We start from the raw sequence: 25,322 nt of genomic DNA, 5'->3' as shown, positions 1-25,322 counted from the left end.
CAAGCAAGTACGTTTGAGCTTCCATTTACCACATTTGATGTGCTCTATGTAAGCGCGTTAATGTTTATACGTGAATAAAAACCTAAATTAAATCTTTCAAAGGAGGGACAGAAATCTTGTTTCTGCCACAGAATGAAAAATAAAAAAGGTAATTGCGACTTTTTTTCTCACAATTGCGAGTTTACATTGTGAGATAAAAAGTCGCAATTATCTTTTAAAATGTTTTATTCTGTGGCGGAAACAAGCTTCCATAGAAATCTCACAGGTTTGAATTTAAAATATCTTCATTTGTGGTTTAAAGATGAACAAAAGTCCTATGGGTTTGGAACGACATGAAGGTGATAAAATTATGACAGAATTGTAATTTTTAGCTAAAAAGCTACCCATTAAGGGCAATTAATTCCACTCAGATTTGCATTTTGGGAGAATTGAGATCTTTGAACCCAAGCATTCAACTGCTCTTAAAAATAAAGGTTCCTTTATGAGAAAATGCAACTATCATTTAGAACAATCTTCATTGCTCCATCAATCACGTTCTATGTTACAAGTGTAACATCATATTTCACCCGCATCTTTGAGCCTCAGATACGATCGAGGCGGCAAATTGTCTACATTTGCTTACAAACACAAATCTGTCTGACTTGGGAAGAATACCTTAGGTATTGCACAGCAAACAAACATAATTGGCTAATCTAATCGCATTGCTTTCTGCATTTCTGTTTACTTTTGGCTAAGCATCTCCATGAAGGCCAGGGCTATGTGACCGTGAATGCCACATTGTTCAGGGCCCCTCACAGATGCAATCTGCACAGACGTCGCTCTCTCTCTCTCTCTCTCCCTCTCTCTCTCGCGCCAGCTCCGGTGACAGGCTGTTGAGTCTGAGGTGTACGCTAACGCTAAAGGGAGACTCCATCACGCTTCACATGCAGCCCTGATGGAGTGGAGGCAGTGAGCTGTACTATCTGCCCATCAGCGGCCCCGGCCCCCATTCAACCCATTCTGAATGGAAATGATGGTTCATTTCAGTCGAAAAGGAAGACCGGAGAACGGCTATTGCGAGAGGACTGCATTCAGCAAACAATGCCAGTGACATAACCTGAAAGTCTCAAGCTCTCAATCTGGTCCTAAACTCAATAGACAGGTTAAAGGAATCCTTTAAAGTCCAGGGCATTGAATTTCAACTCGGTAAATGCAAGAGATGGACTGAATTTAGACGTTTTCAGGCTATCATTTAAAATCAGGTTTTAAATCACGTTTAGCATATCAATAGAATATCACATCTGAATAATGAGTCAACTGAACCATCACAACTGAACCTGGAAAGTGATTTCTTTTCTTTTTAAATTTTTTTATAGGGAACATAATACCAAACATATTACAGTTAAATCTAACATCAAATAAAGACCAATAAGTCACATTAAGGTTTAAAGAAATAATAATAAAAGCAGCTGAATGATTCTTGCCAATCTTTGAACATTAAAGGGAAAATTTTGGATAGGTTTTAAAGCACATTACTTGATGAATTTATACTAGGTGGACTTAGTCTAAAGTTTTGAAACCTGACAAGTTTGTTACCTTATAAACTTAAATTATTTGCTGTTACACTTTTTAATATAAATCTTGATCACACTGACAAGCACACATGACATGCATGTGACTATTTAGTGACTGTAACTAGAACAACAATATTACGTTCATAAACTCAACCTGTAGTGACACAATTACTTCTAAACTGTTTATTAACTCTTTCCCCGCTAGCGTTTTTTATTTTTATTTTTTTTAAGTTGCCAGCCAAAAGTTCAACCAAGAATATTAAAACATAATAATTTAATTTCTTTGACATGTACCATTTACCACGAATTGCTGTAATGGCTTAATTTTCCCCCCAGACATTTTACAAGGGCAAATATACTTTTACTCACCTCTAGCGCAGTCTGTTATGAAAATAATGTCAAAAATGAAGAAAACAATCCAAAAGAGTTCCATGATGTCCCTATTAAAGCACTCTGGTTCTTCAATCTATAAAAGAAATCAATCTTTTAGTGAGAACAAGAACTGGTGAATCAATACCTGAGCAATGCCAAAACTCTAATGAACTTCTGCTGCACCGTTGTAAACGTGTGTAGGATTGAATTACAATTCTAACACAACTTCAGTTAAATCACAACACAGCACAACTTGCAGCAAGGATATATTAATTCATGCAATAACCAGCACATGTCCATAAAAAAGCGGTTTCAAGTGGGTAAAAGGTACATTTTAAAACATAAAACATGCAATAAAATATTCCAAGTCAAAAATACAAGACTTACCAAATGCTGAAAACGTTGATAAATCTGTTCCTCGCGACTGATAGATAAAATATCATGCTTACATCCTGTTAAAACACTCCAGACAAATCATGCCAATGTACACTGGACGCTACGTCAGAAATCCTCACGCACGCAACACTGGATCCAGTGAATTCAATAGGTTTAATTATCACGCGCAACTGTATTCCTGAACGCTCTGACGTCATGTATTTTCGCGCGACACTTTTTAATACACGCGCTGATCGCCGTAAACTTCTGTTGATGACAGTCACCGCGCGCTGTGTCGCGCAAGCACTTCAGATCACAGCGACTTCATCTCCAAGTTTCGTCTGATAATAAAACACAGAAGACAAATTATTTACAGCACCGAAATTTGTATCAAAACGTTTTTTTTTTAAATACCGTTAACTAAATATCCCGCAGTCCAGACACACGCTACACACACACACACACATACAGAGTGTGAGACGGTCCAGCCCTACGGCCAACTTTAGACCAATCACAGCGAGCCAATTCACTCTCACTGTTTAACTCTTTAATAATAATAATAATAGACTAAATAAAAACAACATATTACTTAATATTATATTATTTATTATGGTTATTTGCATTATATATTTATATTTGCTGTGAATAACTGAAATCACAATTTTAACAGCAAAACGTAATTTTACCACTTTCTAAATCCAAATGAAAAATAGACCTGAACAAATATCATTTGCAACTGTCTGACATTATAAAAGACCTATAAAAATAATTACACACCCAATCACACTAGCAAGCACAAGACTTTAAGTGGCCTAAGTGATAGTATCAACTAAAATCTGCAAACAACACTAAAAGTGTCTTAACATGGGAGACCCTCAGTAAACAAAGCTTTAGAGAGACAGCTGGGATAATATCTCACAGCTGGCTATTTTACCTTCTCATCAGTTTTTAAATGTACTCTAATGCAGATCCTGGGCACATGTGGTATACATATTCATCTAATGTAAATATGTGAGTGTTGTGCTTTGTAGACAATGTTGTACAATTATGCACATATGTTTTGCACACATTTAGATAATTAATTAATAATAGTGTTGTGTTAATTTGTCAATTTATTTGTGGACTTATAAAGTGTAAAAAGAAGAAGAAAAACAATCCAGCAAAAGCCCCAGAACAAACACAGCTCATCTAAAGTGGGCTCATCACTGCCCTCAGCTGGGGAGAAGAAATCCTTCAAACCAGCGATCAACAATACTTGCAAAACGTGCTTTACATTTAAGAACACGTGCCGCCATCTTGTGGTGAATTCTGATACTGTCAAGATGAAACGTGCACGGTCGCGTTATTTTAAACTATTTTATAAAGTTCATAATACAGTGCTGGATAGATTACTTACAAATTGTAGTCCATTACTGAATACAAATTACATGATGAAAACATAGATCACACAGATTTGAATAGGACAATCTTGTACTTCAGTGATATAAAAATACAAAAAAAGTGTTTAATTTTTGTGTTTAACAAAATTAAGTGCATTAAACATTACATTACATCAGGGTTCCCCAAACTGTGGTTTGTGAAGAAACTACAGGGAGTCTGTAAGGTAAAAAGGTCATAATTAAACCATAAAATGTAAGATTTTAAAATAAAAATAAAACAAAAAAAGATTAAATATAAGCAATAGGCCGTTATAAAAAGGACAATTTAAAAGATAAAAAAGAATTGGTGAGAATCAAATTAAATTATGAATAATGTCCTGCCATTTTGTAAATATTAAGTAATCATGTAATAAATGAAAATCTAACTGTCATCTGATTATGAGTATTTTAAAATGTAATATAATCTAATTACAAGTATATCATTTTTGGAATCTGATTACATATAATTAGTTACTACCCTGCACTATATGTACACACACACACACACACACACAAACGCATAACAAAATAACTAAACATTTTAAATGAAAACCTAACATAAAAACGCTAATACAAAATATGAATACATTCTATAATAGTATAAGTATAAAAAAAATAATAGACAACGGGCCATTGAATTATTAGAAAATACACCATTACATTATTTTCTAATAATTCAACAGATGGGTCAATTATTTACATACACTATGATTGCCACACCTCAGGACATTATTCAGATGATGCATTTCAAGACATTTGTCAGGTTTTTTTGTCCTTAAAACGCTCGTTTATTATTTAGCTTTGGGAAATACAGATAATCTTATTGTTCGCTACTTAGAATGAGGAAACTGTTGTGTTTGATTAAGTCTGTCTACACAATTTCTTTTAACAATCCAGTGTTTATCAAAATGTCGTAAACCCCATGAAATAAAGCACACAATCAGTGATCAAAACGTTTATTGAAATAAATGTTATGGTCTTTACAATACTAACGCCTCTTTAACTTACAGGTCCTTTATACATGAAAATATATACAAATATCAACATTTAACATGTATAGTTGGGCAAACAAGCCTTGCTAGCTTCAGTCCCGGGTCACCCACTGCTAACCGGTCAGCAAATGATCATTTTAAAAGTGCTTCTGAGATGAAAGCGCGATCAGGACGACACATTTACAAGCGTTGACCAGCAGTCATTGTTCCTTCAAATATTTACCTGAATACACTGAATGACAAATAATGAATCTAAATATTAATTCCCATCAAATAAAGAGATAATGAATAACAAGTTAACTGTGAGTGACAGTTAAGCTAACAAGGCTATACAGATAAATGAGAGCGGGTACAGGGAAGGGCGACCTCATTGTCCATCAATGCGCCCCATTCACTAAAAGCTCACAAATTTCACTGACAAATTTCACTAAACAAGAATTGAGACCACCACAGCACTGAGCCATTTTCTTCTCAAGACTAAACTAACATTACTAGATGCTACTGTGATGGTTGGTCACTCATTTTTCATTCAAACTGGATCCTAAATCCTCAACACTAAAACTGTGCGGAGTTGAGTGACCGAAAAAAAAAAGGGGGGAAATATTATTATAGCAGCCAAGACCTGAAAACCCAGACTACCCAATGTCAGTTTATATTCCCAATACCTCTAAACTTCAAAACAGTGTTTGTGTTCACAATTTAAAAATACTTAATCCTAGACTAAGTGCCCTTTCAGTTCCAACAAAATCTTTTCTGTTGTTGTGCCAAATATCATCTCGGCACTGATGTGTCAAATATGAAACAGCCAGTGAAAACATAGAGGTGTGCAGTTGTTTGATGAGAACGTACTGCAGAAATTGAGACGCTGATCTCAGCGAGTTGCTCGTCTTATCATTAGATGTATATTGGGTGATATTGTTTTTGTGTGAGTTTCTTTCTACATGTAGGGCAGCTGTGAGCTCTGCTGAGAGAGTCGCGGATGCACTGACTGCAGAAAAGGTGCCCGCACTTCGTGGAGACCATGAGCCGACCGCTGTCAATGATCTGGGAACGGGATCAAAGATTCATTTACAAAGTCAGAGAAATACATCATATTATAGACACACCACAACTATAACAATAACGGCACAGAGGAATATTGCTGGAATCACTTTCAGAACAATTTTTTTTAGCTGATGAACAATGAGAACAGATGAAGAGAGGGCAGTTGTCATGTAGAGATAAAACATTTTTAACCACACAGCATCATTATTTCTGTGTTACAGTAATTCAAATTTTCACAGAAGTACTGGGAATAACAGGTTATGGTTTGATGTCTATGGTAGCGATCAAAATAGAGTAAATCACCTTTTGAAAGCAAGTTGATGCTTAAAATATAGATTTTATCAATTACATTTTTACACCAGGAGGTGGCGACAAGTGACAGATGTACTTGTCATTGAATCATTCATTCAGGAGATTTGTTCAAAAAATTCTGATTCATTCAGTAATGGAATAAGTAATGGATTCACTCAATGAATCGTTCATTCAAACCGATTTAAAAAAAAAAATATTTTCTTTTTAATAGATAGCACATTTTGTAAGAACTTCTAGTAAATTACATGTTATTTTGTTTAGTTGTCTATTCAGAATCGTGGGAGAATCGTGATCTTGTTTTTTTTTACTTTTATTATCCAAAATGATCCAGAAAAGCCAATTCACACAGCATCATCTATGGAAGGTTTTTCCGCCACAGAATGAAACATAAAAAAGGTAATTGCGACTATCTCACAATTCGGACTTTTACATTCGTAAGCTCTGATCCGACAAAAACTTTCTGTTGCCGTACGTCGGCGTTTGTTTGTGCAGTGTGAATTGGCCTTAAATGATGGCTATAACTCATGAAGAGAGATTGCCCAGGTACTGGACCGAGTTGTTGTAATGCGCATGTGTCAAATGAAGAATACGTTGGGCTTAAATGAACTGCATATATGATTATTTACCACATATAAGGACTTACCTCTGAATAAGCATCCATGCAAACAGGACAGCTAACGGCTCCTGGTGTAGACCTACAGCCAACACAACACCACAAAACAAGTCAACACGAGAAGATGGAGAAATACACACTAATCTAGACGTTACTGTTGCGTACAAAGCTGCACCCACAAAATTTACATACAAGGATGAAGACTATTGTTTAGCATATATCACGTCACCTTCATTTATACAGCGCTTTTAAACAGACACCGTTTCAACTGAAAACAGAAAACTTTTAATGTGTTCATTTGCACAACAACGGTGTTTGGTGGCATTGAAATAGGATCCAAGACTCATTGGCATAGGCTGATCTGGTCTGTGTGAGAAGCATGGATGTACCTGGCCCGTGAGCTGGCATGCAGGGTGGACAGTAAACCTGGACTGAGTCTGAGACTAGACTCCTCCTCTTCATCACTGCTCAGAACGTAACTCTCTGTGCCTGGTCCACGTCTGCTCTGCACACCTGCAACACAAACATGAATGTTATCACATTTTTAAAAACTCACCTCACTGCCACTACAATAAGTATTCTGTCATATCATATGATAATATGCTTTTATCAAAAAGACTCACAAATGAGAAGTTTAATTACATCAACAAAAGAAAAACAAAATGATACATTACCATCTTCCACAACCTTGATCCCATGAGACGACGAGAAAAGGGAGAGAAAGAATTCATTAAAAAAAAAAAAAAAGTAACAATACCAACACAACCAAAGAATAGAAAGCACATGCTTCAGTCAAACCAAGAGTTGAAGACTCACCACAATAGAATCATTATTGGTGAGGTCAACAACCGCAGTTTCAGACCCTTCACACGTTAAATCTACAACATCTTCACCTTGGACAAGACGGCATGAAAGAGAAACACGTTAGCAGTCTAGATCAGGAGACATTTAACAGAAGCTACGGGCCTGTTTACACCTGGTCACTTCATGCATTTTTACTGATCGGCTAGCTAACCTTTTTGTTAAAACTCTTCCATTTTCACTTGGCCACATAAACGTGTGTATTTCTCATCAGCTCATTTCAAGATCAAAGCCAGCAATAGGAGAGAGAGCAGCATCAGCACTGGTGGGATCACTTAGTCTCTACTTTAATTCGCACGTCGGTTTGCTACTCAGCTACTCATCTAGGGCGGCCCATATCTGTGTTGCAGTATTGCAGTCATGTGACTACAGGGAAACGGGAGCCTATAACAGGCCCTTGTTTTTAACATTTTGGGAGGAGTAAAATGTACATGTGTGGCTTCAACAACCAGATGCATTTATACTTGTCCAGTTTCGTCTGGAATGCGTCTCAAACCACCTCCTGAAGTGGTTTGAGTGATCATTAGTCTACTCTTATTCACATTGGATATATCATCATGGTGGCCGTGGGCTTTTTTTTTTTTTTTTTAATTAACAGGCTCGTCGAGGTCGACCCGTTCGGCAGATTTACCTCAGCTCGACGAATATGCAGTCCGTTTTCAAACCGGCGACTACTTCAACGCAGAATTATGACGTTTGTCGCGTATCAATGACGTGCGGGTCGGATACATGCGACCTGGCCGTTCAGACTGAAGTCGCATTTCAAAAGATCGGATACGTATCGGATTTGGACCACATACCCAAGTGGCCTGGGTCGCATTTGAAAAGATCGGATCTGTGTCGTTCAGACTGTCATGAAAAGATCAGATACAGGTCGCATAGGGGCAAAAAAATCGGAATTGGGTCGTTTCAGCCTTCAGTGTGAACGTAGCCTTAGGCTGAAACGACCCAATTCCGATTTTTTTGCTGCGCGCGCTCGTGTGTTGTGTGTGTGTGTGTGTGTGAGAATCACAGTTAGTTGAAGTTTAGCTACTTCCGCAAACAATAAGTGACGTTGTTGACCGCTGAGTACTCTTTTGCCCATGCGGTTCACTTCTGGGTCATTTCACGTTCACACAGGAGATCACAAAAGGTCGCATTTAATTGGAAATGTGAACGGCCTTGCAAAAAAATCGATTTTTTTCAAAAAATCGGAATTGAGCATTAAGCCCTGCAGTGTGAACGCAGCCTTAAAGACTGTTTCCAATGACTGGAGCAGATTTTACACACCATCTGTGAACACCGACTGAACGCAACTCGGCATGGGCGTTTGGGCATGATCAAATTACACTCATAAACGGATTTACAGTGTGTCCCCGGTTTATGATTTAAAATTGTATTTATTTAAATAAATAAGGAATGACAATCATTAGAACATTCTTAATTCATATATAAAATAGTTTTAATACTACATTTCATTTTTAGTATGAATTCAATTAATCAAAATGTCACACAACACATTTTTCCAGAAATATTCCAGGTTTTTCAAGAAATATAAGATAATACTTGAAATGTCACATCAAAATCTATATTTAATAATTATAATAATAATTTGATACATTATAAAATCTACAGATTCAAATGAGGTAATATGATTGTGTTTGTAGTATGAGTAAAATTAAAATCTGTTATGATAGCCAAGTTCAATATTTTGACAATTCATCTGTTATGGTAATTTCAGTGTTCTGGAAATACAATCCCATGAAGCATTGCGAATGACAATCGAATTAGAAACAAAGTAGAAATATAAAACAATTGATTTAAAGATTTTTATATATATATATATATATATATATATATATATATATATATATATATATATATATATATATATATATATATATATATATATATATATATATATACACACACACACATGTATATACATGTATATGTATATATATATATATATATATATATATATATATATATATATATATGTGTGTGTGTGTGTGTGTGTGTGTGTGTGTGTGTGTGTGTGTTTTACTACATTTTCAGTGCTTGACGGGCACTAAATAATTATATTGGCATGATTTGCTTGTTTTAATTCTCTGATTGGTGTAGATTTCTTTGCAGAATCATGGGTAATGCAGTTTCTCACAAGGATTTCCCATTAAAGTTTAGTATTAAAAAAATGAAGCTGAAATAATGCAGGCTGATGACTTCAAAAAAAGCATATATCATCGATTAACAACCTTGTAGCTTACAGCAGGTCTGTCTTTCAAGTCAAGTCAGTTACAGTGATAACAGGAAATTAATTCAACAAAGTTTGTTTCTGCTGTACAGCAGATCTAGAAGAAAATAGCATCATAGTCCAGCTTAAGTAAGTTCAGTAATGGTTCATTTTTGTAATAAAAATTAACCAAAATAACTCTGGAAGCTGCTCTTTAACAGTTTATAAGTTATTGTTCAAAATCAATTTCCCTATGGAGAATATGAATGGGATTTTTCCTTCCGGAACCAGACTGTTGCACTCTATAGAGCAGGGATAGGCATCTCCGGTCCTGGAGGGCCACTGTCCTGCAGAGTTTAGCTCCAACCCTAATTAAACACACCTGAACAAGGCAATCAGTGTTTTCGGGATTACTAGATAGATACAGGCAGGTGAGTTTTTATGAGGGCTGAAGCTAAACTCTGCAGGATGGCCCTCCAGGACCGGAGTTGCCTATCCCTGCTATAGAGGTTCCTATGGGTGTAACGTTAGTGAATTCAATGCAAATCCAGCTCACAAACTGAAAAGGAAACTGTAAATTCAGAAAGTTGCTCAACCCTCCTGCAAAAAGTTTATTGTTCAAGGCTTTGTTTAAACAGGATATTGTTGATCATAGAGTCTTTCCAGTAAACCACTGTATGTTGTGCTTGATAAATGATACATCATATGAGAAGTGAATGACTCATCTAGCAAACTCACTGTTAGTTCTGTCACTTTCCAGCACATCAATAGTCTCCATCACCGTCTGAGACATCTGGGTCCGGTTCCTCTTTCTACTGACACGGACTGAACATGCAGTGGATGATGTTCGTCTTTTCCTCTGGGTCTAAACACAGGAGACACAAGTGGTTACCATAGTACAGCTGTTGTATTACTGTTATTGTTTGGAAGCAGGGAAACTGCCATTCAACAAGCTGCAATAGTTTAAATTTAATCAGCACTAATCACGTGAGTGGTCACATGATCAGCCATACTCACAGCATTACTCATGTTGACTGGTGTTCTCCAATATGCCTCGAAATATCACTTAGTCAACAGATAATTCCTCGAAACGGATAATAAATGCTAAAACACAAATTAGTCGTATTATAAGGACACAAACTGTTTAGACAAAGTATTTATTTAAATCTTAGTAATTCAGTCTAAAGATGTCCGTTTTTTACTCCCGACGACACATTAAATGACGTGTAGCTTGCTATATTCTCACAAGATAAAACCCTTGTGTCAAATATCGTATGTAAATAAATGAGCGAGTTGAATATCTGCATTAGCCAGCTAGCCTTATTTACATGACTAAAATTCATAGAAAACCGTGTAGTAAGCATGGACAAAAGGCGCGTTTTGTTATTTTGTAAACAATAATAAATACTTAATGTGTTCATCAAAGAACCCGTCAAAAAGTGTTTTAAATAGTAGCTAGTTCGCTAATTAGCTAACATGGTCTCATTGTTAGCTGACAGCTAGCTTGATTCTGGAAATGTACTTTTGGTTAAATTATTGTTTAATACATTAGTTTATTAGATTTTATATTTAAATATCACATATTAAATCAACATTATCATCAGTTTAACAGAATAGCCGGTTACATACTCAACACTCTCTCCAGCAGTCAGCCCTTAAAAGCTACAGCAGAAATACAGTAGAATAAGACGCACAGTTCTGCTCCAGTCACAGCGCCACCTGTCGGACTGGAAGTGTTCTGGATGAATGTATTTTCATGAACTGCAAATCTTTTCTAGCATCCATAGGGGGGACATTACAACATAACATGAAACATATGGTAAATAAATACATAAATAAATATACGAAGAAATGTAAAAAAGTAAAAATAATGACTTAAAATGTGATATTGTCCACCACAAGGTGTCACTGTGGCCTCAAAGCTTCAGCACTGCCACTCTGAGCTCTATTGCTGATGTCTGAGGTAAAACACGCCCCCCTCATTAGCGGACAAAGAAATGTAGAAATAAATAAATGTAGAAATAAATAAATGTGGAAATAAATAAATGTAGAAATAAATAAATGTGAAAATAAATAAATGTATAAATAAAAAATAAAAATGTGTGAAAAAATACGATTATACATAAATAAGGAAATAAAAGTAGAAATACTCATTTATTTGTACTTTTTTTTACATTTCTTTGTATATTTATTTATGTATTTTTGCTTTTTTACATTTCTTCGTTTATTTATGTATTTATTTATTTATTTATTTATTTATAATAAAGTCAGCTTTGGCATTCCATAATAACACACACACAATAAATAAATAAATAATAATAAAAAAAGTACAGATATTTTGCCATAAAGATAACAAATAAATTAGAAAAGCCTTCTGTCTCCATATATTTTTAACGTAAAATTTTGATTAAAATAAACAAATTAGTAAATAAATAAAAATTAATTACAATAAATAAGTAATTAAATAAATATATTGAACAGTACTGGGCCCGGTTTCCCAAAGCGTTCTTATCTCTAAGTAGTTCTTAACCTATTCCTTAACCTCTCTCTTAACCTTATGGCACGATTCCCGAAACGTTCGTTCGCTAAGTAGGCTATATCTTCTGTAAGTCACACTTTCGTAAGGTTGGTCTGGACCACTCTTAGCTTTACCTTATCACTGTTGCAGGTCTATATGAATATAATTCTGAAGTTTTAATACACCCAGACAGTATTAAATTAGGCTAATTCAAGTGTTTTCATGCAAAGAATAAAATTGTCATTACACTGATTGTTGTTAGATTTTTAATTATATTATTATACAATATTATTAATTTAATTACAATAATTTAATTACGCTCTTTTAAAGGCCAGTGAAAGCATAGGCTACTTAAGTCCTATTCGGACGCTAATATTGTTTCTCATGGGCTCGTCCGGTATTTTAAACATTTACAGGGGTAAGTCGGTGATTTTAGTGCCGTCCGAATCCATAATATCAGTGTTTTTCTCACCCAACCCGCGTAAAAATCCCTGGCCAAATTAGTACCTTCTGTTTTTTGACAAACAGGTCGTGTGGTAATTTAATTGCCGTCTGAATCCACATCTCTGAGTTTACAAGAGATTCAAAATTCACGGTTTAAATCCTTTTTGATCACTGCCGAGCACCGTATGCAAGATGTAAACTTTTATTACTGAAATGCTGGAAAGTATTTACAAGAACAATATTTCATTGCAGCTCCACCTCAGCGAACAAAAATGGGAAAGAGAAGAAGGCACGTACATTTTTGAAAAGGTTATTGTGGCAGCAATATATGTTACAATTTTAAAATATGTAGGCTAGGCTATTATAGTTTGGATTATTTTTTATAATATCCTATAATCATAATAAATTGCAATTTCAACTATTTCTGAAGTGCTTCATTTATAAAGATCACCGCTTTCTCACATAAACAGCCCCTGCATGAGAGAATAATTGATTCTTGAGCCATCAATATCAAACAATTCAGCACCATCGCCTAAGGCAGGGGCGATTCTAGGATTTTCATTTTAGGGGGGCTCAGCCCCCAATGAGGGTATGATTTTTTTTTTTTAAAAAGTTAGTTTATGGTCTAATGCTCATTATTAACTAGTTTCATTCATTCATCCAGTAACATGCATCTGGCACGGTTTTATAATCACTGAGGAACCGAATGTGAGGTATTTAGGGGGGTTCGGGGGCATGCTCCCCCGAGAAAATTTTGATTTCTCTGATCATTTTAAGATGTTTTGAAGGCCAAAAAAATTGGATAACAATAGCTTTAAAACCATGTGCGGGCAGCTGTTTATTTTTCTCACCTCATCAGCATCACACTCTTTTTCTCTTTGTTTTTATCCTGCTCTGTCTTTTCCCCTCCTAAAGCTGAGCTTTGACTGATATAAGCTTTTCATTTTTGTCTGTCAGTGAAGAAAGTAAACATAGGGTCAACTGAGGGTCGGTTGATTTATTAATCATTTTCTCAGACAAAGCTACCAGGAAAGCTAGGTAACTAAGTTTATTAAATTCATTCACAATACACATTCATTATTGATCTACTCCTAATACATGGCCATAGACAGGGCTTTATAATCAAAGAGGTCATAAATTTGAGGTTGTTATGGGGTTAAACATTTTTATTTCTGATATGTGCATTTCAAGACGTTTGAAGGCCAAAAAAGGATAAGAAATAGATTTAAAACCTGCTCTCTCCTCATCTCCATCATTCTGTCTTTTTCTCTCAGTCTCCTGATCTTGCCCTGTCTCTTCCCCTCCTAAAGCTGAACTTTTTTAATTTACTGAAGGCTACAAATTGTATTATATTAATTCTCAACATGTACACATGCATTATTAATCTTGTGCCTATGAAAACGGCTTTGTTAATGTTTCTTGTCCCCTCACAATGACATTACACGTTATATAGGCCCATTTTTTAGCTCTAAATGGCGAAATTAGACAAAAGTTTATTAGTTTTCTAATTATTTTTGTCATTCGTTTAAAAAAACTGTCAAATATAAAATGTTTAGTTTAGCTACTTACATCTTCTTAACTCGCACTTGACCGTAAACTGAAGCGTCAGTCGTGCTGCTAAAATTCGCGCACAGGAGCTTCTGCGAACACGCATTTGTGTAGCCTACACTTAATCACAAATGTTTAGGGGGGCTAGGCAGAAGTTTAAAAAGGGCCTAGTGATGCCTATGGTTCTCACTCTGCGTGTGTTTCGCGCTGGATGACGGTCGTGCTGAGCGGTGCAGGTACAGAGGAGAAGTAGAAGAGAAGAGGATGACACCATTTGCTAAGCGGGGATGTTTTCATTTTCATCCTTACACATACATTTTAAACCACAAACTACGGAGTATGTTTTGGACATTATTTAACCTTGTCAAAGACGAACAAAATTTTTAGAATAACAACATTTCTTACTCCAAGTTTTAGGGGTGCTGAGCTCCTTTTTAGGGGTGCTGAAGCACCCCTAAAAAGGGGCTAGCCTCGCCCATGGCCTAAGGTATGGTTCGGGGAACACACTTAGGAACATAAACAACTTTGGTAAGATATAGCCTATCTTTCCAGCTTTCTTAGCGCGCTAAGAGTGAGCGTTATCGGGAAACCGGGCCCAGTACTATAAAAGTAGAAAAAAAGAAACATAATAATGTAGCCTAACTCTAACTCATGCTTTGGAGAGTAATATTTTGTAAATAGTGGTATAAATTATTATTATTATTATTATTTTGCACAAACAAAGCAATCACATTGCTTCATAAAACTGAGGTTAAACCACTTGAGTCACATAGATTACTTTTATGATGTCTTTACTACCTGTCTGAAAGTGGTATAGACTGTCAATAGAGGGACAGAAAACTCTCAGATTTAATTAAAAATATCTTAATTTCTGTTGCAAAGATGAACGAAAGTCTTATGATTTTGGAATGACATGAGGTTAATTAATGACAGAATTTTCATTTTTGGGGGAATTAACCCTTTAATAGAAACATAGTAGACATATTTATAAAATCAATTTTTCATGGTATAAACTGGGTCTTTACAAGAAACTATATACCTTTTCAATTTTAGGATGGGGGTCCCTCACATAGGGTGAGCATTATTTGGGGGTCCTTGGCATCTAAAAGACTGAAAGCAACTAGCTGAGAAAAACTGTATAAAACTGTAAAATTAAATGTAAATGAATTAATTCATATATAATAAAAGAAAAGTAGATACATTTATTTTAATTTAAATAAATATTTATATACAAAATATACAATATTGTATAAGATACTATAAAACTTTTTTTTTTTTTTTTTGATAAAACCCCTGCTCGATTGATCCTTTTACCCTATTTCACAGTTATAAAGTTGTGGGTGGTTTGACAATCTCATAAGGTAAAGGAGAAGCTGCGAAGATGCACATGATTAGGAAATGGAATCAGTTTCCTTAATAGGCCTATGTAAAATGTTTTATTATACCAATATACTCTCACATCATGTACGGATGATGATTTTGAGTGCTCTTAAAAAGTGAAGAACCCTCTTTGACCACAGAGCTGGATGATCCCAATGCCAGAAAAGGGTCACGGTGTTCCCTGCTGTTCAAGCTCTACCGCTGTAGCTGGGACAGAATGTAAACTCTGAAACAAAGAAGCAGAGACACTATATTTTATAGGCTGTAAAATATTCTGTATCTTTCACAAATAATAGCCCTCTTTTATGGGCCTGATGTCATGTGACCTACAGTAGGATGAAATCAGACAAGAGCCCAATTCACAGCTGACAGATGTTTTCACAGCTGGATTGAATACATGGAATATATTCCTCAGAGAGCAACTGGCTTTATTTTCTGGAAAATAATCTTACACAGTCAATTGTGAAGTACATCAATGTTCAGCTTTTAGCACACAAAAAATGAAGCTATTGGATGTTCATATCACATACCTTTCCTTTTGCTTTTAAAGTTCAGATACTCCATTCCAGATGATGCACGGATGAATATGAACTATTCCAAGATTAGCATTGTAGATAATAAACCTTATAAGGTTTGTACTTTCCACCCCACATTTGTACTTGTTCGAGAAGCCGTCTCGCTCGGATATGGGTCAATGACATGACGTGCATATTTTTGTGTCCAACTACATTGTTTCCTTTTACAATAATTTGATAAATTCATGACATATATCACTTCTAACCTATTTAGTTCATTCATTTTTAGTACATTTATATTATACATTTTATTTTATGTTTTGATGTCAGGTGGTGCAACTGTCTGAACAAATGAACAGACTAAGAAACTATTAAAATGGTTTCTTAATAATATTAATAAAAAAATAAAAACGAAATACTATGGCATCATTTTAGGTTTGAAACATTTCATATAAACAAATTTGTATGTCAGGATGGCACAACTGCAAACATGGCTCTTTTATTATGAATTGACAAGGTACTAACAGTAAACATGATAATGCATCATCCAGAGGAGCCCAGCTGATCCTTGTGGCAGTGAAAAGGTTTGTAGATCTCTCTCAAATACTGGTCAAAACTGCTCATTTCAAATATGGGTAAGTTGGTACACTTTCCACGTCAGGTGGTACAACATACAACTATGGTTGTACTGCCTGACATAAAAAGTCAAAAAATGTAAACACTTTAACACTTAACAATGTTATTTAACAAATAAAACACATTGTTCATGACTCAAAAATATGCATTATATCAGTTTATTTATTTAAAAAAAAAAAATGTTTTAATAAATTTTGGGGGAAAAAATGTAAATAATTTTTTTGCCAATACTATATTGTGCATACATAATTTTTGGCCAGGCTCTCATTCAAAGAAATTATATACAAATGCAAAAACGAGAGAACCAAAAATATATAAATATTAAGAACTGATTGTTGTCGTCAATGCATGCTTTTTCCTGTAAGCTTTTTGTTTTGCGAATTATTTGGAAAAAAATAAAATAAAATAATAATAATAAATTATATATATATAAAAACCCTTTTTTTGCCAAATAATTTTATCAGATAAATACCTGAACCAAGTATAGTGTTTTGTTCTTCCCTCAAGAATAAAATATTTAATAAATATAAAATATTTTCCTCATATTTTGATGCTTTAATCGAACTTGTAGGGTCATTAAAAACAAATATCCCCTCCGAACATCACTTTTGGCCACTACTGTCTATCACAATAGGGAAGAAAAAACTTGCAACTTCAGTTTCATGACGATTTTGAACAATCTAATGCACCTCATTAGAAATTAATAATTCACAATCACATTTTTTTTATTATATATATTTGAATCTTTATTTTACGTCACTGTGAAATAGAGTACAATTTCTTCTCTCAATGCAACTTAATCCAAACTATCAGTATCACTTTTGTTACAAATTCACAGATACACTAAACTATCAGGGTACATTGCTTGCCGCCACATCTATATGGAGAGTTGGAAAAATAGTGGATGTCTTTAGAGTTCCCATTCACATCTTCTGATATGCAACACTCAATCACACCATCATTAAGACGACTGCAGACGATTTCACAGGTCACTCTGGCAGTGTATACAGTTAAAGTCAGAAGATCTGGCCTTCATTCACATGCAGTAAATCTAACCAGCAAACCTGTGACAAACACAACAAAAATGTACCACTTCAAGCATTAAAAAAGAAAACATTAGCTCACTCTAAAAAAAACCCTGCATGTTTCCGCAGTACACAGACATTCCCACTAATTAAAAAGGTCAGATTCCCCCGAGTACAGTACAGTCTACACCAGTGCAAACAAATGATCATGTTAAAGGCCATTTAAAGACATCTACATTAAGAAAACATCACAGTTGCCCTCGAGAAAGCACTTGTTACAAACAGAACTACCCTGACCAAAAAAAACAAAACATAAAAAAACCCTAACTTCAGCATTGAGTAATAAATGAAGTGCCTTTATCTCTCATGTGACTCTCCTACTACAAATGCATGAAGTTTGATGCTCTGAAGAGATGCAGTCGATCTGAAGATGCGTGTCACTGGGCAGGAGGAGTGTGTGTGGTGGCCGAGCATCGAGTCTGCGCTCACAGCGTGTGTTTTCAGCGCAGGCCTTCATTATGCCACAGTCCACAGTCCCTCTGAACAGAGAAACGGCTCCGGAGACCTGCAGACGAGAGGACACTTGATGGTGTTAATGCATGTTATACCATGGTCTGGGTGAATACTCGATTCTGATTGGCTGCAGGGTGTCCATTAAAAAGTGATAATGTACACCCAGGGCTGGCGCTCCGCACACGCACATCACGCACTGCGCGTAGGGCACCAAGTGCTTGGGGGGGCACCAGAAAATCTGGGTTGTGAAAAATCATCACAATAGGCTACTAGTATAAATAACAAATAAAATATGTCTAAAGCATGTTAATATTGAGTTTAAGTGGTAGTTAAATGAGGCCTATTATATGTTGATCCGACAAAATTAAGTGTGTACTTAAGTGGTCCAGGGGTAGAATTTTTGCCAAGCGTGTCAGAGGTTCTGAGTTCTAATCCGCACTCATATAGTTTTTTTTTTTTTTTTTTTCTCATCAAAACCGATTATGTTTTTCAGTGGTTGTATATCAGGCAGGGACACTTTTTTGTGCTTTTTGTTTTCTAATTGCACCGGAACGAATAGAGAGTCTCTCCACAACGGATTGAAGCGCGCGTCTGAGTGAAGGCTGTGCGCGAGCCAGAAACAAACATAGTATCCGCGCCACTGATCGCAGCGGCAACGAGCACTTTGATCAGTTGATTTAAAAAACAACACATTTCAGCGCTAGATCGCCTCTTATTTAAAAAACGAATGAAATGAATGATCTGCTGGTTAACTGGAGATGTTTTGTTTATTTGTATTGGTACATTCGTGTCGCGAGATGTTTCAAAAGTGGTGGGGACAATATCGACCTTAGAAAATAGTGGTGGGGACATGTCCTACCCGCAAATTACGCCTATGCGTGTATGCATGTCCAGGGGCGTCGCTAGTAGTGCAAAAGGTCCGGGGCTTTAGCCCTGCATGTTGAGTCTTTTAAAAAAAAAAAAAAACGTTGAAACTGCAACCCCCCCCCCCCCCCCCCCCCCCCGTGAATTTTCATATTCACAGAGTTGTCAAATTATGTACAGAATTATTATATTGTGCCTCATCAGACCTTTGCACTTTTAACTTTCTTTGTTTACATTGTTCAGTTCCAAATCTGTGTTTTTAGTAATTGTGGTGGTATTTGGTATTTATAATTTTAACCTTTATATTATTTATTTCTTTTCATGTTTGGTGCCATTGTTAATGTAAAATTATTTATTTGCAGCAGTTATTTTGGAAGTAAAGAGAACCTAACTAAGAAATTCTGAATGGTTGTTATTCCTTTGGTGGGTGTGTGGGTGTGGGTGTGTGTGTGTGTGTGTGTGTGTGTGTGTGTGGGGGTGGGGGGTGGGGGGGTTGGGGCACCGCCAAGCATTTGTGCTTAGGGCACCCAAATGGCTAGTGCCGGCCCTGTGTACACCTAGGAAAGGCGTCCCGTCAATTTGCCTGATGACAGTTCTAAATGATTGCGCTGGCTCAAACTCACTGATCAACTGCTGCGGTCGGGTCGCTGTGGCCACGTTGCTAGGCAACGCCTGTATACGGGAGATATTAAATAGTGCGCTCGACTTAATAAATAAAAACCCTCACGATTTTTACTCTAAAACACATTAAAGTATTATTAATTGATTAAATATTTCTTTCTTTCGTAAGTGACCATGGTATAAGCGGGTTAATGCCCTTCGAGGTGTCCATTATCAGGTATTAATGGACTTCGGCGGAGTTATACCTCCGCTGCGCGTCGGACGGTTCACGCCTCGCCGTCGTCCATTAATACCTGATAATGGACACCTCGTCGGGCATTAACCCTTACTTGATTGACGTGTCCTAAACAAGTGCAACGCAGCATCAAGTAGTGATGAAAGCAGCTAAAAAAAAAGAAAAAAAAAAGCTTTTACTGAAGTTTTTTTTAAATGCATACATTGGGGACAGAAGACTAAAAAAACTGCATTTTTTCCCTAGAAAGATCCATCCCGCATCACTTTTCTATGCTGCCACTCCATAGCCAAGGTAAACTAAATCGTTGTGAATGTGATTTTGCTGTCTGAATTGAATGCAAGGAAATAAAAAGGTAGAGTCCAGCAAAATAACAGCAGGAAAGCTTGTCTCTATTTTAAAACAAACAAACACATTAAACCAAACATACAGCATGAGCTGTTTAGTCCAATTCATGAGCAAATGACTCTAGAGCAGGTTCTTTATCCTTCACAAATGCTGGATTTGAAACCACATACTACTCTGGAATTTTTACAGAGGTTGTGAGAGAAAAACAGTCTCGAACAGTCTTCTTGATTCAGACGGGATTAAAATAGCAACGCACGTCTGTGAAACACAGATTTCTCTAACGTCCCCATGGAAAACTAGTCCTGTCCGAATAGGGCTTTGGTGAGCACGAGAGACTTTCAAAAACAACCTTTCTGACCTCAAACTTTTGAACAGGGTGTAAATTCCATACTGAAATACCATGCAAGCATCAGATTCAAGTTTTGCATATACTCTGTAAGTCAAGGGAAACACCTGTACTGAAAGCAGCAACAACAGAAAACATGCTGTGACACACACGGTGACATCATTGTACAGGTTTTACCACTTACATGTCTCTTGGCAAAAACAACAGCTCTACGGTGAAGGAAAGTTCATCTTGTCAACCTGATTCATCTTAAGGTGGTTATCCAAGATCTGGAAAAGCTCCTGAATGTTGGGAACGTATCCAGATTGCAACTTGGACCAAATTGGTACATCTAAAACAGAAAGATAGTGAAGCATCTTTGACATACATATATTGTTCATATATATATATATATATATATATATATATATATATATATACATATATTGTTCATATATATATATATATATATATATATATATATATATATATATATATATATATATATATATTAAAGTTTTTTGTTGTTGTTTTTTTCGAGTGGAGTGGTCATACCATTCAATGTAACCTCAAAAGCTCCTGTCGAGAGGAAATGGGTCTCCAACATGTTGCTAAGGAAGAATGCCATAAGGCAGGAGAAAATCTGCAAAACAGACCATCAACCGTGAGAAACTTTCCTTTAGAAAGTTAGGATTTTTAGATTTAGATTCCTTTAGATTTAGACTGCTTCCTGTTTAAAACCACTACGAAGACAGTGGATAAAATGCAGTTGGCACGAAATGTAAATTCACCCCATCTCTGTAATTGATCTCAATGTGGACATTTAATCTGTGCATATGTTTCAGTTCGTAATTCTTTTAGATATTGTACTTCTTAATCAAAATCTTCCAGTGAAATTCTTCTCTGACATATGCTGGACTTCTCCAATCATTTTGTCTGCTTAAACCCGCACTTTTCTGACAATTGGCTGCAAGCTTTCATTCAGATCTGACTCAATCCAGTCAACAATGGATGCACAGAACCAAGTCCCATTTTATTCTTCGATAGTCAAGAAGAGATAGTCTAGAAGCCTCAAAGTGCCATCTGAAATTTTCTTCTAAAATTAGTATTTTTATCAAGCTCGTATATTTAAGTTCAGTAATTTCACTTTAATGACAATTAATAGGTAATTTTCAATTGCCATTAAAATGAAATAAGTGAACAAACATACAAGCTTGATAAAAATGATCATTCTAGAAGGAAATTGGCACTTAGAGGCTTTTGCATCTGAAGTCTTCATATATATATGTATATATGATTTTAATGGATGAATACTGTTTAATGAATACTGTATTTTAATGGATGGTTGGATGGATATATATATATATCCATCCAACCATCCATTAAAATACAGTGCCAGATGAGCATCAATAACACCATGTGTCTCTTGACTAAATGCCATGATGTGAAACCTCTGCCACTTTTGATTAAAGACTGTAATATGTGACATAATATGGAATATTTCAAAGTGAAACAGCATATTGAGCTTGGAATAATAATAATGTAGAAACAGGATTTAATTAAATGGTAATAATTAGGCTATGGCTATTATCGGTTAATATTTTACCTGCGGTCTCATGGAGCATGATTCATCAGTGCATGTTATTCTAAACAACACAGAGTTTGTTTTCATAACAGTTCCATAAAATGAACGTCCAGCTTTGAGACGACTTTTCTGCTGATGTAACCAGGCTGTCCTAAAAAATTATTTTACGTCTTTAACACAGGCGTTTACAATCAATAGGCCATCGTATACATTCTGCCAATTCATGCCCTTCAAACCAAACGATGTGGTTACGGCTCTGAAATGCTGCTCATTCCTCAAAACAGGCTTAAGCGTAGTTCAACTATGACACGGTGAAAGTTTATCTTCAGCCTCAACTCCTCTATAAAACCAGGCTAGAGTCCAAGTACTATTTTCAACAGCATTACCTTATTCTCCTGTCCCCAGGACCATATTCTTGGAGTGTCCATTCCAAACATTTGAAAGGGATTTTGTCCAGTCACAATCAAAGCGATGGCAAGCAGTTTGAAATAAGAGATGAAGTTTCCTAAGTATCTGCAGAGGGAGACACATGACGAGTTAAGTCAGGACTAAACCACTTTCTGACAGGGGGTCAATTCCATTACATCTGGAAAAATGCTCTCTCACTTGTTGATGGGTTTGGGCGGGTAATTCTCTCCCTCGATTCGGATGTCCGGGTACAGCTGGCTGATGGACCGGGAGTACTCCTGGAACACCTTACTGTACCCTCAGGATATACTGAAAACAAACACAGTTAATGGCCGAGATTATCACTTAAGAAATGGCCATGAATATGAAGATATTTTTGTATATATTGTTTTTGACTTAGAAATGTTAAATCAAAATGTCATAACTGTCTCTTCTCTCTAATGAGGTCTTCTCCAATCATTTGATCATACAATTAACAACCGGTACAAAGAAACAAGCTCCACCCTACATTTTTTCTTTTTTGATAATGCGTTACACTCGTAACAGATGTACTTCACAATATGGAAGAAAAGATTTATCGCTACTTCCGTATACATTTATACATCAATGACACCTATGAGAAAATGGTCTACACTGATACATGACGTCATCCAATAACAACAGAGGTAATTTACATATAGAAGTCTAAAGTCGGCATGAGACTTTAGTTACAATCGTATTTTCTTCCCTATTGTGACGTATAACAGAGAAACGGCTTCTCAAACAAGAAAAACATTTAGGGTGTGGCTTGATTTTATCACGAGGAAATGATTGGATGGTTGTGGCTTGCTATTGGTGGATCTCATGTGAGTGACAGGTTGTCCCGCCCTCACATCAGTAAACGTCATCAGAGAAGAGCTGTCACTGCAAGAGGGATAGGAAGTTATTTTGATTTAAGATTAAGAGAGCACATGAATTTTTATGGATAAACCATTAATAGTAAATACACTATAAAAAAAATAAGAGTTGTTAATTTGTTTCATGGTGACTTTTAAAGTACAGTAGACAGACAATTCTAAATGTCAGAGAGAGGTTGTAAAAAATGTTGTTAAGATACGAGTAACTGGTGCTAAATATTACATGCATTGTAAGTGAGAAAAAAATGCTACAAAAATATTATTAATTAAAACCACTTTCACTTAGATAATATCTAGCTTCATCAGAAAAAATGTCGCATATGTCGCTCATTGTATTTGGATATATTGTGTTTTAACAGGAGCAGTCATAGACTGCAAAGGGGAGCCATGAAATCCGAATTAGCTTTAAACAGATTTATAATAATCTGCTGGTTTCAGCATTTCACGTAAAGACAAGAATGCACGATAACCTGAGCAGTTTATGTTGCAGCAATAATGTTAAATCATGTACATACATGTGCATGAGTTGTAAAAGATGCTTTATGATTATAACGTAACGCTATTTAAAGGGTGGAATGACGTAAATTGCGCTTGACGTAAATCGCTTGGCATTAATCCCATGACAAAACCGGCCCAGTTTATCTGTTCATCCACTTTATTGTGTAAATAAAATTATTATGCAGGTTATAATTATTTTAATGTATATTTATCAATTATTATTATTATTATTATTATATTGTTTTATTCGGGCATGGTATGTTAGCCGTATTAGCTTAGCACCTCCTTTGTCCTTTAAACAGAAAGTGAAAACACTGAATAACATGAATGTCTGTGGAGTCTCTCACCAGAACTGGAACTTGAGAACCGGACCCGTGTATAATGTGTGTTTGTTCGGTCTCTGTGTGTGCATGTCGGGTACGGCGCTGTCTTGTTGAATCATGCTGTTGCGGCCCACATAAATATCCTTCAGTGTTACCACAGTAAACAGCAGCAGGGCCGTTAATATACCCGTCTGACTGTACTCCGCCATCTCCGGCCCGTCCACAGCGACAGAACCGAGCCCAAAGACCCGCTGCTACCGCGGTACCGCCGAACGGTCGAATGTCTGCTAGCGACACAACAGAGTGAATCAGGATAAAGCGCCCAAAGTATGTTTCAAAATAAAAGTCTCTCACGCTGAGTCATTACGAAGAACGTGTAAACAGCGACATCTACTGTCTGTGTCATCAACGCATTTCAGCTCAAGCACGCCACTCTGTGTTCATCAAAGGAAATTACAGGGAATGTTATAGATTAAAATTAAATTATTTAAACACGTTTTAAGTATATTTCATAAAAGTTTTTAAAGAGACAACAGTTACAACAACTTGTTTCTCCATTTTGCCAAATGGCACATGAATTACATAATGAGCAAAAATTCAAATGTGGAGAGTTGACATTGATGATTATTGTGTTTGATGATGTTAAAGAGATCTAGCCTATTATAGCTTGTGTTGATTATGCGCATTTGTGTTTGGCATTTTTTTGTGTGTGTGAACCAATTACAGGCTGCAAATTAATTATGAGTTTAACTTTAAAATATATGACATTTACCCACGGTTTCACAGACAAGGTTTATAGTCCCAGACTAAAATGAATGTCTGAGCTGTTTTACCTCAAAGAAACGTGCACTAACATACAGTATCTTAAATTATGTCAGTGCCTTTGTTTTG

General features: G+C 36.0%; 3 protein-coding genes across 5 annotated transcripts in view; all 3 read right to left on the bottom strand.

Moving 5' to 3' along the window:
- The window catches only part of fgfrl1a (fibroblast growth factor receptor like 1a), a 65,669-nt gene extending 62,891 nt beyond the window's left edge, over nt 1-2,778 (bottom strand). The window contains exons 1-2 of the mRNA XM_084132810.1: nt 2,313-2,778; nt 1,923-2,019 (exon numbers count right to left, since the gene is read on the bottom strand). Coding sequence (XP_083988936.1) covers nt 1,923-1,986 — 64 coding nt within the window. The 5' untranslated portion in view covers nt 1,987-2,019; nt 2,313-2,778. The remainder of the gene's footprint in view (nt 1-1,922; nt 2,020-2,312) is intronic.
- A 1,880-nt stretch (nt 2,779-4,658) lies between these two features.
- Nucleotides 4,659-11,470, bottom strand: rnf4 (ring finger protein 4). Of its 3 annotated transcripts, none has more exons than XM_084132726.1 (8): nt 11,382-11,470; nt 10,770-10,856; nt 10,491-10,617; nt 7,496-7,572; nt 7,303-7,366; nt 7,069-7,192; nt 6,710-6,761; nt 4,659-5,754 (listed from the first exon to the last, which is right to left on the bottom strand). In XM_084132726.1, exons 2-8 carry the CDS (start codon nt 10,779-10,781, stop codon nt 5,605-5,607), a joined length of 606 nt encoding a protein of 201 aa, XP_083988852.1. In that variant the 5' UTR covers nt 10,782-10,856; nt 11,382-11,470; the 3' UTR covers nt 4,659-5,604. The 3 variants fall into 3 exon arrangements, with proteins under 3 accessions (XP_083988852.1, XP_083988853.1, XP_083988854.1); XM_084132727.1 differs by having other exon boundaries at nt 7,354-7,366; XM_084132728.1 differs by lacking the exon at nt 7,303-7,366 and having other exon boundaries at nt 7,492-7,572.
- Nucleotides 11,471-17,512: 6,042 nt separating this feature from the next.
- On the bottom strand, nt 17,513-24,766 carry selenot2 (selenoprotein T, 2). The gene is made up of 6 exons (XM_084134141.1): nt 24,456-24,766; nt 22,913-23,023; nt 22,693-22,819; nt 21,277-21,364; nt 20,927-21,073; nt 17,513-18,383 (listed from the first exon to the last, which is right to left on the bottom strand). Exons 1-5 carry the CDS (start codon nt 24,638-24,640, stop codon nt 20,952-20,954), a joined length of 633 nt encoding a protein of 210 aa, XP_083990267.1. The 5' UTR covers nt 24,641-24,766; the 3' UTR covers nt 17,513-18,383; nt 20,927-20,951.
- Nucleotides 24,767-25,322: the final 556 nt, after the last annotated feature.

This window comes from Abramis brama (genome assembly GCF_963993115.1).
Source record: "Abramis brama genome assembly, chromosome: 13".
NCBI classification, from domain to species: Eukaryota; Metazoa; Chordata; class Actinopteri; order Cypriniformes; family Leuciscidae; genus Abramis; species Abramis brama.
This window is presented reverse-complemented; position numbering and strand designations above follow the sequence as displayed.

Bases quoted from the DNA above. Each gene is read 5' to 3' on its own strand.
- rnf4 (XM_084132726.1), bottom strand. The intron at 7,193-7,302 runs GTGAGTCTTTTT...TTTGTGTTGCAG, and splicing joins TGTAATTAAACTTCTCATTT to GTGTGCAGAGCAGACGTGGA. The intron at 5,755-6,709 runs GTAAGTCCTTAT...TCCCGTTCCCAG, and splicing joins GCATGGATGCTTATTCAGAG to ATCATTGACAGCGGTCGGCT.